This window comes from Agelaius tricolor, unplaced genomic scaffold, assembly GCF_023055355.1.
Source record: "Agelaius tricolor isolate 1412-34295 unplaced genomic scaffold, bAgeTri1.0.p SCAF_13, whole genome shotgun sequence".
Taxonomy (NCBI): domain Eukaryota; kingdom Metazoa; phylum Chordata; class Aves; order Passeriformes; family Icteridae; genus Agelaius; species Agelaius tricolor.
The window spans coordinates 5374587-5387840 of NW_027269273.1; the positions used below are offsets into that span (position 1 = coordinate 5374587).

The window sequence follows — 13254 nt, forward strand, 5'->3', positions numbered from 1 at the left end:
GAAATTATTAATTTCCACTTCTTAAAGCAAGGCCAAGCTTTAAAATAAAAACATAATGGCCAGCCTGGGTGTGTGTGTGTGTGTGTGTTTCCTTCTGACAGTTCAGTGGTGTCCATGGATTTGCAAACACCATAAAATTAGGTGAGGATGCAGCACAGGTGTGCATTGAACCATTAGTCCCTGCTTCCTGATAGGTCCCAGAGCTTCTCCACACATCCTGGTTGTGCCATGGCTTACAGTTTTTGTGGATTTGTTTAATATTTGGCCTTGGTTAAGAGCAGCAAAATGTTGGGCAGTGCCAGCTGCCCTCGGTCACTCGGGAGGGGGAGCAGAGTGTCCTCTGGGAAGGACTTGGTTTGCTTGAATTTGGCTTTCCTTGGGCAAACTGAAGTTTTTCCAGGAATATTCCATGAGCCAGTGTCATGGTTGGGGTGGGTCAGAGCAAATCTGGGTGTGGAGGGAGATCCCTGTTTGGATTCCAAGCACAAGTGTGGCCCTATGCTCTGACAGACAGCACAGATGTTTCTGTTGGAGTGGGAAGCAGAAGGAAATGATCTAGCAGGCTTTTCCAAGGCCTTGGGGTTTGGACTGAGATGCTCCTGTGTTCATCAGATCCTGGCTTTGGCTGTTCAGTCTGGGCACTTCCTCCTGGTTTCTGTTGGATGATCACCAGCAGGGCCTGTGCTGTTACCAACAACATGAACTAAATTAAACCTTGTTTATTTTAGAGTGTGCTGCCTCTTGAACAGAAGGAAAATCTCACCTGAGCACCAGCTACAAGAGCTGCAAAGCATCAAAACACTCATGTCTCATTCCCAGTCTTTTTCCTGCTAGAAATGTGCTGCCAGCTTTTGGGAAAAGCTGAGGATTTATTTATCTGCTGATTGATCTTGTGGATCCAAGCAGAAGGGGAGGAGAACTGTGGCATTCACATTCTCTGATAAAATCCCTTTGCCCAGGATTTTTCTCCTGGGAAGCTGAGAAGCCTCAGAGAAAAGGAAAACAATTCTTATCTCATTTGCTTCTCCTGTGTTGTGCTCACATGTGGAATGTGTTTGGAGATTGTTTCATTGGATTCTGCTGGGAGTTGTTTTCACTCTTTGACCAGTTGAGGCCAAGCTGTGTTGGGACTCTGGAGAGAGTCACGAGTTTTCATTATTAGCTTTTGAGCATTTAGTAGGTATCCTTCTTCTTGTATTCTTTAGGATAGTATAGTATAGTATTCTTTAACATAATATAGCATTCTTTAATATAATATAATATTATAAAGTAATAAATTAACCTTCTGAGAACATGGAGTCAGATTCACCATTCCTCCCTGCCACGGGCACCCTGCAAGTACTGCAAATACAATAGAGAACTGAAAGGCCAAATTGCTGCTTAAAACCATTGCTTTGAGCTGTGATATTTTACTGTGCTTTTGTGTTTTGCTGTCCCACCAGCTCTTTGGAGACTGGGAATCTCACCTGAGAAGGATAATGAAGTTGATTGCTGGCGGAGGCTTGTCCATCACGGGCTCCCACAACATGTGTGGGGATTACCTGTACAGCGGCCACACCGTCATCCTCACCCTCACCTACCTGTTCATCAAAGAGTGTGAGTGCCCTGCTGCCCTCCCCTAGTGGGCTGCCTTCCTCACTGAGGGGTTTCTGTTGTGCTCATCAGCCCAGTTCCAGTTAAAATATCTGTGTGTTCCATAACAGCCTCGCGCTGGGTATTGGGGGAAAATTCTTCACTAGAGGGATTGTAAGGGTTTGGGTTGGGAGGGACCTAAAAGCCATCTCATCCCACCCCCTCTATGGCAGGGGCACCTTCCCCTATCCAGGCTGCTCCCAGCCCTGTCCAGTCTGGCCTTGGGCACTGCCAGGGATCCAGGGGCAGCCCCAGCTGCTCTGGGAATCTGAACCAGGGCCTGCCCACCCTGCCAGGGAACAATTCCTTCCCCAAATACAATCTAAACACAAGCAGGTTGATTTGACTGGCCAGAATATTTGATATCTTTCTCAAAAGATTTCATAACCTTTCTCATTTCCAAGGATCTCATGACCCCTGAGTACAATTTTAAAGTTCCACCTTTAAGAGAGTGATACTTATTTTGTGATCTCAGCATTCCTGCTGTTAATCTGAGCCCAGGCATCTCTGTGTCAGCCAGGATTGCAGTCCATGACCTCTGCTAATCACTGCAGTTGTCCTGATAAGCTTCCACTTGGGAGTAACCCCTGCTTGTGCTTCTTTGCAGATTCCCCACGGCGACTCTGGTGGTACCACTGGCTCTGCTGGGCTCTCAGCATGGTGGGGATGTTCTGCATCCTCCTTGCTCATGACCACTACACTGTGGACGTGGTGGTGGCTTACTACATCACTACAAGGCTATTCTGGTGGTACCACACAATGGCCAACCAGCAAGTGAGTTCCTGCCACTCCTTGGATGCTCCTGCTCTAATCTGGGGGGTGAGAATATCCAGGCTCACCCATGTCCTGTGGAGAGTCTCTCTCTTCCTCCCGGTTATTGGGTCTGTAGGGGAGAAAGAGAGATCATTTCATTGGGTTCTTGACCACAAAAATATGGGAAGGGCTTCCCAAAGGCAGGCAGGGCTCTCCCACCCCTGGGTAACCTCAGTTTTTTGAAGTCTTTTCTGAATTTGGGCCAGGTGGCCACATTTGTGACAGAACAACAAACCATTTAGATTCTTTTGCCTTGGTTTTGTTTAGTTTGGTGGCTGAGGCCAGCTGGGGGTTTCCTGTGCTCTGTGGCTTGTGCCACAGGTCCCTCGAGGTGCAGGAGGAGGCCTCAGCTAAAAAGGAACTGGTTTTTGAAAGTGTTTCCAGGGGGTGGAGAGTTCTCCTGGCTGGTGAACTGGAGCAATCAGGAAGGAGCTGACAGTGCTGAGGAAGGTGAAACCTCCTCTGCTGTGCAGGGCAGGGTCAGGCTGGAGATCAGGGCAAGGTTCCTCCCCCAGAGGGTGCTGGGTCCAGGCTCCCCAGGGAATGGGCACTGCCCTGAGGCTGCCAGAGCTCCAGGAGAGCTTGGACACCTCCAGGGATGCCCAGGGTGGGATTGTTGGGGTGTCTTTGCAAGAACAGAGGCTGGACCCATGATCTCTGTGAGTCCCTTCCAGCTGTGCATGTTCCATGGCTCTCTGAGAGGAAATGCACAAGTCTTGTCCTTGGATAGTGGACAAAGGAGTTAAGAGACATTTTTAGCTCCATAGCAGCACATTGGTGTCCAAATATTTTCTGTGCTCATGGTCAAAGATCTTTGGCTTATCTGTGTCATATGCTGTTAATTGTGTGTAATAAAAACCTCCTACAATGGTAGAAGATGAATTTATATTATGACAGTGCAGATTTTAGATCCTATCACAGAATCATCATGGGCTGGAAGGGGCCCTAAAGGTCATGTAGGTCCCACCTCATTATTCCACTGGTTTGGTGGTGCCTGAAGCAAACCACCACAGCCATATTTGCCTAATTGCCAATTAGGTGCCCTCTGATGTTCACTCAGCTTGGGAGGCACTGGCTTCTGTGCCCACGCTCTGCAGCTCCTGTCTCACAAGAGCTGAGGATTCCACACACAGTCCAGAGGATTCCACACTTTCACTCTGCTCCTGGGCTCCCAGAGCAGTGGTGGTTCCAAGCTGGAAGTGCTGGAGTCAGGAGTGCTCCCAGTCCTGCTGAGGAATTGCTTCAGCAGAGCTTTGGTGTGGGAACGTTCCTGTCCTGCTGCCTGAGGTGGCTCAGCACTGCTGCCCTGAGCTGCCAGGATGTTGGGAAATGCCAGTCCCTGGCTCCTTCCCTGAGCACACATTGGTGTGCTGCTCTCTCCTTCCTCCTGCTGGGCCTTGTGCCTGGCCTTAAAAGCATCAATGGATTTATTTAAAACATGAGCTTGACATGGAGATGAAACTCAAGCATACGAGCCCTGTGTGTGCTCGTGTGCACACGTGTGCTCATGTTCCCTTTGGGTGGCTGGATACAGGGATCCCTGGCTCTGGTGTGGATAATGGGCAGCAGAGGGGTTGGATGTGGTTGGTCTGGGGCTTGCTCATGGCTGAGAGAAGCAGAAGGTAGGTGGGAGCAGTCTGGGAGCATGTGGAGGGCAGGGCAGGGTTCTGACTCCTCCAGATGGGTTGGGATGTGCCCTGCTCATGGCTCCACGTTGCAGTAAGGTAGAAAAATGATAAAGAAAAGCCTTATGAAATCAAGCCTGCTCTGGCTAGCCTGTCATTTATTCTAAGGGAAGCTAGCACTGTGCAAGTTCCCATGTGAAAGCAATCCTGGTGTGAGCAGTTCCTTAGCATAACAATCTATTCCTGGGTGAAAAACAACCAGCACCTGTATAAACTGTTTTTACACAGTTAGATAGAAAAATGAAAACTATCTCTCACAAACAGCTTCTCCTGCACATCCACACTGAGAGTTTGAGTGACCAATCAATACAGAATAACAACTTGTTACTAATAAATAAGTAATTGGCAAAAAAGCTCCTGACCAATTGGAGTCACACACGAGGTCTGTAAAACTGTATAAAAAGGAGTTATGTGAATAAGGAAGGGGCTTTTTCCTCCATGAAGAAAATGGAGTCCTGTATGATGTATTCCCAGAGCTCCACAAGCACACAGCCAGCCCCAAAGTGATTCCTGAGCCCCATGGAATTTCAGAGGCACTTACAGAGCACATCCTTACAGAACATCCTGCTTTGGGATGGTGTTTTCATTCCCAAAGGAGAGCAGACCCCTGTTTTGGGCCACTCCTTCTTTCCTGTGGGCCCATCAAACAACTGAGGTCCTGCAGGCAGGGGTGAGCAGGTTTGGTGTGTGCAGGGAGACTGGGATCTGTTTGGGAGGTGAGATTTTGGGAGCAGCAGGAAGCAGGACAGCACCTATTGGAATTTTTACCAGTATAGCTGGATGGGATGTGCCTGAGCTTGTCTGGCCCTTGCTGCTGAACCAAACAGTGGCACTGTGGTGCTTCACCCCAGAGACACTTCTGGGTAGCTGGGTGTGTGGTGTTTCACCCCAGGGACACTTTTGGCTGCCTGGGTGTGTGGTGTTTCACCCCAGGGACACTTTTGGCTGCCTGGGTGTGTGGTGCTTCACCCCAGAGACACTTTTGGCAGGCTGGGTGTGTGGTGTTTCACCCCACAGACACTTTTGGGTAGCTGGGTGTGTGGTGCTTCACCCCAGAGACACTTTTGGCTGGCTGGGTGTGTGGTGTTTCACCCCACAGACACTTTTGGCTGGCTGGGTGTGTGGTGTTTCACCCCACAGACACTTTTGGCAGGCTGGGTGTGTGGTGTTTCACCCCACAGACACTTTTGGCTGGCTGGGTGTGTGGTGTTTCACCCCACAGACACTTTTGGCAGGCTGGGTGTGTGGTGTTTCACCCCACAGACACTTTTGGCTGGCTGGGTGTGTGGTGTTTCACCCCACAGACACTTTTGGCAGGCTGGGTGTGTGGTGTTTCACCCACAGACACTTTTGGCTGCCTGGGTGTGTGGTGTTTCACCCCACAGACACTTTTGGCTGCCTGGGTGCTGTAGCTGGGCACTGGGGACAAGTCCAGGCCTGCAGGAGCTCTGGTGGTGGTGGGATGGAGCCTCTTCCCTTCACAGGGTCCACTCCTCAGGTTTTCCTCTGTGGAGAAGCTTTAAGGTGATGGTGAAGGAAGGGAGTCAGTTCTGGTAGAGGGTTTGGATCCAGAGCTTTATCCTGGCCCACAGGCCTCTGAGACCAGCACCAGCTCCAGCAGAACTCTTTGGACTGCGTGGTTGTTGTTCTTTTACCCCAGCCACCTCCCCAGTCACACCAGGCAGCAGGACAGGAACGTTCCCACACCAAAGCTCTGCTGAAGCAATTCCTCAGCAGGACTGGGGGCACTCCTGACTCCAGCACTTCCAGCTTGGAACCACCACTGCTCTGGGAGCCCAGGAGCAGAGTGAAAGTGTGGAATCCTCTGGATTGTGTGTGGAATCCTCAGCTCTTGTGAGACAGGAGCTGCAGAGCGTGGGCACAGAAGCCAGTGCCTCCCAAGCTGAGTGAACATCAGAGGGCACCTAATTGGCAATTAGGCAAATATGGCTGTGGTGGTTTGCTTCAGGCAGCACCAAACCAGTGGAATAATGAGGTGAGACCTACAAGGGAGGAGGGAAGGGGTAGGGAGCCACCAACCAGGTACAGGAGAGGAGGTCTCAAGGGACAGGGCAGGGTGTAAAGTTTTCTGGGTCTCTTAGAAGGCTGGGGGAGAATAGGGCCAGGGAGATGAGTAGGGAAAGTATCAGTACAAATCCTGGATGGCCCAATGCCCCCCAGGGGTAGAGGGCATCCTTTGAATTCTGCCAATCACTCGAGGCTCTTCTGCAATTCCAGGATTGACAGACAGTGCTGGGAGGGGAAAGGAGAGGTGACTGACACACCTGGGAGGGAATGATCAGGGGAGGGACCCAAGGTTCTGAGGTAAACCCTGAAATCACACCGCACCAACAAAACGGTGGTGCGAATAAAGGACCCGCCCTTCAGCAATCCTCCTTTTGTCCTCCTTCCCCTGCAGGTGCTAAAAGAAGCTTCCCAAACGAACCTCCTTGCAAGGGTGTGGTGGTACAAGCCCTTCCAGTACTTTGAGAAGAATGTGCAAGGCATTGTACCTCGCTCGTACCACTGGCCCCTGCGGTGTCCGGCGCTGGCGCGGGGCCGGCAGGTCAAGTACAGCCGCCTGGTGAGTGACACCAGGTAACAGTGTCACCCTGCAGGACCTGCCCTAAGTGCTCACAACTCCCAGAGAAGATGCCATAAACAAAAACCCCACCGCTCCCCAGCCCCTTTCTTTAGCAGCTCCCCTGGACCTGACCTGTTCAGTTACCTGGTAAGCACTGTGATCTTTTTTTCTCTCCAAAGGATCTGCGTTGGACAACAATAAAAGAGAATTTAACTGATCATGCACTGTTATACATTTCTTGTTGATAGAGTTGGGATTTGCATTTGCCCATCACCATGTTCCTTTGTATATGATGCGACAACATAGATGAAAAAGCTTTTATATCATGAGTTCTGGTCTTTCCAGTCACGTCTGGGAACAAAGCATATTATTTTCTTGGGAAAACATACTTTTCATATCTCTTGCCCCAAAGATTGGGCTGTAAGCCATTTTCTAGCAAATGACTATATGAAGGTTTCTAAATATCTGCCTTGGGTGAAATCAAGAAATCTTTCTACCTGTTGCACCTGCGCTACGAATAAGATGATAGACACAGAAAGGTTTGGTAAATCCTGATTTTGTAGATTCTGCAGTGACTGACTGTGTCAAAAAAGTGCAAAAAAAAAAAAAAAAAAAGAAAAAAAACCCAAAAAAAAAGAGAGAGAAAAAATGTAAAGTGATTTTCTAAGTATTTCCTAACTTTATTTTTCAAAATGTGTATGAGAAAAAAAATTAAATTTAAAAAGATTTTTACATGTCAGAGAATAGAGAGTTAAAAAAATTTAAAGAAAATGCTTCTTGGGAGAGAGAGAGATTTGTCTATGTTTCTAGTGCCTTTCTTGTCTTGATTGTATGGTCAGTAGGCAGTCTTAAATGTTTTTATTTAAAATAAAGTATTCCATGAAAGCAGAATTATATATACTGTATAATGACTAATTTTTGCATTTATAGCTAAATTAAACTGGAAATTTGCTTATAATGTTGAAATTGCCACGCGTAGGGAAAAACCTCCCACCCCACCAAATAAAAAAGGGTCCGACCTTGCTCACACATTGTGGGCAGGTCAAGCTAAAAAAGAATCACTTTATTGTTCTACTTGGTAGCTGGGTTTTAAAAAGCAAAACAGCCATGAATTCCTGTTTTTTAAGAATTTTACAAGTGATCACTGAGTGAACTATTAATGGTTTCTCCATCCCCTTATCGGAGTGTTGTTGAAAAACAACAAAGATAATCTATTTCTTTAAAATATTTGTGCAGAAACTGCATGGAATTCTTAAGTTTCCACTCCTACCATACATACTGTATGTTTGGGGAAGTCTCCTATCCTAAACTTGCCAATGTGCAGAACAAAAATAGTTTTTATAAAAAAAAAAAAGAATGAAGAAGAGAAAAATATATATATAAATATATATATATATATATCCATTCTGTATTTTACGTGAAGCAGAGTTATCTTCTGTAGGTTTTTTGTGTATTCACAAGGTGATATTTGTATTGTAAAACAACAATGGTGAAGGAAAATAAAAAAGGCTTTTGAAAAATGTAGTTTCCTTTTATCTTCTTAATAATTCAGTTGAAATTTAAAGCTGGGTTTATTCTTCCAAACCTTGCCTTTAAGTTGATGTTATTGCACTGTAGGCCATCCGATGTGGACTGTATGGAAACTGCATTGATGTGGAATTGCTGTTGGGCAAAACAGTGCCTTAATTATCTGAAATAAATGCTATGCAATCGGGAGGAGCCTTCCTGGGAGCCATCTCCAGGCCTTGAAAAATCTACCCTGCAACTGCTGGGATGCAGCACAGGCCAGGGTGGGCATCCCTTCCCCCAGCAGCTGCCAGAAAAAAAAAAAAAAGAGAAGAAAAGCCAATTTCTGTGCGTCCGTGGTGGTGAAAGTGTCATTTTTATTGTAATTTTCCTTTCCTTTCCTTTCCTTTCCTTTCCTTTCCTTTCCTTTCCTTTCCTTTCCTTTCCTTTCCTTTCCTTTCCTTTCCTTTCCTTTCCTTTCCTTTCCTCTTTCCTTTCCTCTTTCCTTTTTTCTTCCCTCTTCCTTTTCTTTTCCCTTTTCCTTTCCCTTTCCCTTTTTTTTCTTTTTTTGGCGATGTTTTATCTCTGCCTCTCTGCCCTGTTTCTCAGCCTTGGCCAAAACCCTGGAGAGCTGATGGGTTGCTGCTTCTGCTGCTCTGCCTGGGGATGTTCCTTATCAGTTCTGTCTCCCTGGGAGGGATGGAGGGATGCAAGGAGGGAGGGGTTCCTTGGCCAAGCCCTTTGCAACAGCATTTGCAGAGCTGGGTGGGAATTTAGGGCTCAGCTCTGCCTGCTCTGCCTTCAATTCACTGCTTTTTGGGGCTAAAAGTAGGTTTTTCAACAGCCCAAGCCCAGCCCAGCTGACTTTTGAGGTGATTTTTGAGAGATTTGGTGCTCCCAGACGTAACCTGAGGAGTAGATTTTTCAAGACCTGGCATCACGCACACCCGAACCATTGACATAAATAAATGTATGGATATATATGCACATGACATTAAATGGAATCTGCTCAACCCTGCCTTGTGGTGTGTGACTTTGTGCATGGCTCTGGCTCCTCATGGTCCCATCTGTGCTCAGCAGGGCCTGCTGCTGCCTCGGGGAGGGAGCCTGGGAATGGGGGCTGCTGCCTCTGGAGCAGGGGCCCAGGTTGGGTTTGGGACAGAGGTGCTGTGCATTGGCTCACTCCAGGCTGTGGAGCTTGTGCTGCCTTGGCTGGGTGGGATGGGACCTGCCTCGGGGTCAGGGCATGGTGCTGATGGCCAGGATCCCAAATTTCCCTCTGTGTTTTCCCCCTGTCTTGGTTTGGAAAGCCAGGTGCCTGCTAAGGAAGGCAGGAGCCTCCCCTGAAATGGAGAATGTGAACCCTCCCCACCCCTCTGAATTGCTATAAATTTTAAATTAAGGGGCTCTCAGGCAAAAATATGGGAGCAGGAAATAACAGTTCTTTAATAGGGAAAAGGGAAAAATAAAAGGATAAAATAAACAATGCAGTACACTAGAACAACACTGACAGAGTCAGAACCCAGCCTGACACCCTGTGGGTCAGGGTGTTGGCAGCAGTCCCATTGGAATTGTGGCTGCAGCCCTCCTGCAGTGTCAGGGGTGGTTCTGCTGGAGCAAGGGGGGTCCTGTAGAGAAGGATGGATTGTTCCTCTGAAGATCCAGTGGAAGGAGAGGCAGCTGCTGTTCCTCTGGGGAATCCCGTGCAGAAGCCGTGCTGGTGTCTCCAAACCTCTGGATTATATCCGGGTAGGAATGCTTGGCTCCTCCCTCTGGGCAGAGCATCTCCCAATGGGATGTTACAGTTCTTATCAGCCATGCAGGGACATTCAATGGCTGTTATCAGCAGATGTCCCCTCCCAGGGAGGTGTGATTGTGGTCACTCAAAGAGAGAGATCAGGCAAACTGCCCACTTGACAAAGGTGATCTGCCATACAGATGGGAATGGAAAACATCTTGCATTGGGATTTTCAACAGCCCCAAACTTCAGGTAAGATGCACCTGCAGCCTCTGCAGTCTGGAGAGTGCAGCCAGGGCTGCTGGGGCTCCTCTGCCATCACCTGGCCTCTGAGCTTTGTGTTCCTGGGCTGGGTCCTTGGGTGACTTGCAGGGACAATCTTGTCCCAATTGGAGGCTGAGCCACCAGCCCAGTGATTCCCTTGCCCTGGTCCATTGTTGCCTCTCCCTCCCAGCTCCTGCTGCTCCTCTTTGCTTGGTGCCCCTCAGAGGGGTGAACACAGCAAACCACCAGGCTGTGAGAGCTGGAACCTGGCATTGTGCTGCCCCAACCCCACAGAACTCGTGGATCCCCTGGTGAATCCATCCTCTATGGCCTCCAGCTGAGCTCTCAGGGTGCCTTTAGAGGACAGGCAGGGCCAGGTTTGGATGTGGAGGGGCAAACCTGGACAGGAGGCTGAAAGTGGGAAGAGGGGCCTGCAGCAGAAAAGGCTGGAAAAGGAAGGTTCAGGGTGGGGAAAGAGCTGGGCACAGCAGGATCTCTGCCAGGAGGGTGGGCACTGATGTTGCTGAGATCCATCTGGGTACAGGAATGTGGGGAAGGTTAAATGCAGGCATGGGAGGTGTTGGAGGAGCACAAGAGCAAAGGCAGTGATCCCTTTGCTTTCCTGTGCTCTGGAAAGATCAATCCCATCAACCTCCCCCTCCTCTTTTTCCTCAGAACACAGCTCAGTGCTCATTCTCTTCCTGCTGCCAGAGCACTGCCCAAAGAGAAGCCACAAATTCCTGTTCTGGCAACTTCTCCCATGCAGCTCATCAGCTATTGGTCACAAATGTTTGCCAGAAGGTTCTGTGGTTTCCTTTTGCATCCTCTCAATGCCTCTCCTGCCCCTGCTGTCCATGTGTGCTGCAGAGCTTGGGCAGGGATTGCCAGTGAGAACCAGGATTTGGGCATGGCACCCTTTGTTTAAATCAATAAAGGTTTGGACACCACTCTCAGGCACTCTGCAGGACCAGGAGTTGGATTTTCATGGTTCCTGGGGGGGTCTCACCCAAATCAGGATATTCTGTGATTCCAAGATGATGCAAGGAGCAGGTTTGGGAGCAGACAGGGCTCCCATAATTTGGCTTTCAGCAGCAGCTCAGCCCCTGCTGGCATGGGTGGACACAGAGCAGCCCACCTTATTCATTTTATGACCATTTTTTTCCCCCCAAAAACCCCAGTGGGATTGAATTTGGATCTGCCCAAGTCTGCATTGCTGTTTCTGGGTGTTGAGGTTTTCCCAGTTTTGTGCCAGAGTTTTTTAGCTTGGCATGTGCTGCTTGGCTCTTCCAGGGACTGATGCTTCCCTGGGGCTGCTGCTGCAGCTTCTGATGAGGGGTGGCAAAATATTCTCTATTTGTGGTGAAGCTTTAACCCCTGGGTAGATGTAAGGCACATCACCTGGGGAATTTTGGGGTGTTCACATGTCTGGCCATAAATTATTAGCAGCAAAAAGTCACCATGAGTTGATTTTGCAGAAGGGCAGGAGAGTTCCTGCTCTTGAGGCAAGGCAAGGGAGGGTGGGGAAGGAAAGGCAAAGCACCCAGGACAACATTTTAATTAAATTTGCCAGGTATCCCTTCAGCTCAGCTGTCACTCATTGACCTGTGCAGGACTTTGAGTTCAGAAACTGCAATTTTGCTACCTTTCCATTCAACCTGCTCTTCCTAAACTCTCTGTGTGTGTGTTTTCCAGCAGGAAAATCACTTTTTGCCACCACAAAGAAGTGCTCCCACTTCCAGCTGCTGCTTGGAGCAGGGCTGTGTGTTTAGAGCAGAGAAGAAAACCCACGTGTGGTGCTGGATTTTCACACAGAGCAGCCCTGGGCTGTCCTTGCCAAAGCCTGGCAGGGTTCTTGCTGTCAGCTCTGTGCAAACACTTTTATCTCCTGCCACCCTGAGCCCTGAGCAGAAAGGACTTTGGCCATTTTCTGTTCAATAAACAACATTATGTAAGAGGCCTCTTCATTGATGTGAGAGCTCTGAGGGTCCTCACACCCAGGGTCTCAGCTCTGCACCAGCCACCTGCTCATGCTGAGTGATGGTTATCCCAATTTTCTGCTCAGGACCTGGCCAGGGTGTAGCAAACAGGCTGGAATCAAGGTTTCTGTCCACAGGGATGGGTGAGGCCCTGGCACTGGGGAATTGCCCATCATTACAGGTGATCCACTCTGGCTTCCCAGGAAAAAAGGGATTTTTTTCCCCCCTAGAACAAGTGGGACAAAAATTATGCAGCCAGTTTCAGGAATCCTTCTAATTTATTTTTTTAAAGTAATTTTTAGTCTCTTCATTGCCCCATCAGAAGAGTTTTTGTTTCAGAAAGTTTACAGACAATATCGTGGCCTGAGCATATTTAAGAGAAGAGTTTGGTTTTACCCAGTTAGTTTTAGTTTTACCCAGTCCCAGCTTGGATGGTTTACAGAAAGTCAGCTCTCCAAGGGAGCAGGAAATGCTGGTTTTAGAGTGAAATTTGGGTGCTGTAGGAAAGGGCCACTTCTCTGAAATATTCTGGTCTGGCTCGGGAGGGATGAGGGACTGAAAAATGAGGAAAGGGAAGGAAATGCTTCATGGGTTTATATTTCAAAGTAAATTGTCTTAATTTATTTATTTTTCCAGTGTAGAGGTAGTTTGAATCCTCTTTCTTAATGATGTGGAAGCAGAAGGTTCAGTGAGGGAAGAAATGCACATTTGTCCACCTGTGTTGAGGGGTTTCCCCTGTGCCAGCTGTGCCTGGTTCCTTCGGTGGATCCATTCATCCCAGCTGGGTTTGAACACTTCTCTTGCTCAGGATGGAATCCCTGGGCTCTTTGCAGCCCCTGGGGAGGTCACAGAGAGTCCCATGGTAGCTCTGATGGGGAGGAACCTTTTTTCAGCAGGATGGAGATTGGAAAAGAAAAAAAATTTAAAAAAAAAATTCACTTTCTTTAGACTGATTTGGCACAAAATGGCACCGGGGAGCAGCTGGAGGATGCCTGGTCTGGGGAAGGAGGATGGTCTATGGGAACTTCTCACCTTCTCACATTGCCACAGGCAGGG

At 48.4% G+C, this 13254-nt stretch overlaps 1 protein-coding gene across 12 annotated transcripts in view; it reads left to right on the plus strand.

Annotated features, from left to right (window-relative positions):
• Positions 1–9233, plus strand: part of SGMS1 (sphingomyelin synthase 1) — a 97086-nt gene extending 87853 nt beyond the window's left edge. For 11 of the 12 annotated variants that reach the window (XM_071438562.1, XM_071438571.1, XM_071438567.1 and 8 more), the window contains 3 exons: positions 1443–1596; positions 2240–2406; positions 6550–9233. In XM_071438562.1, coding sequence (XP_071294663.1) covers positions 1443–1596; positions 2240–2406; positions 6550–6732 — 504 coding nt within the window. In that variant the 3' untranslated portion in view covers positions 6733–9233. The remainder of the gene's footprint in view (positions 1–1442; positions 1597–2239; positions 2407–6549) is intronic. The other variant, XR_011681028.1, reaches the window with a different exon arrangement.
• The last annotated feature ends 4021 nt before the right edge of the window (positions 9234–13254 follow it).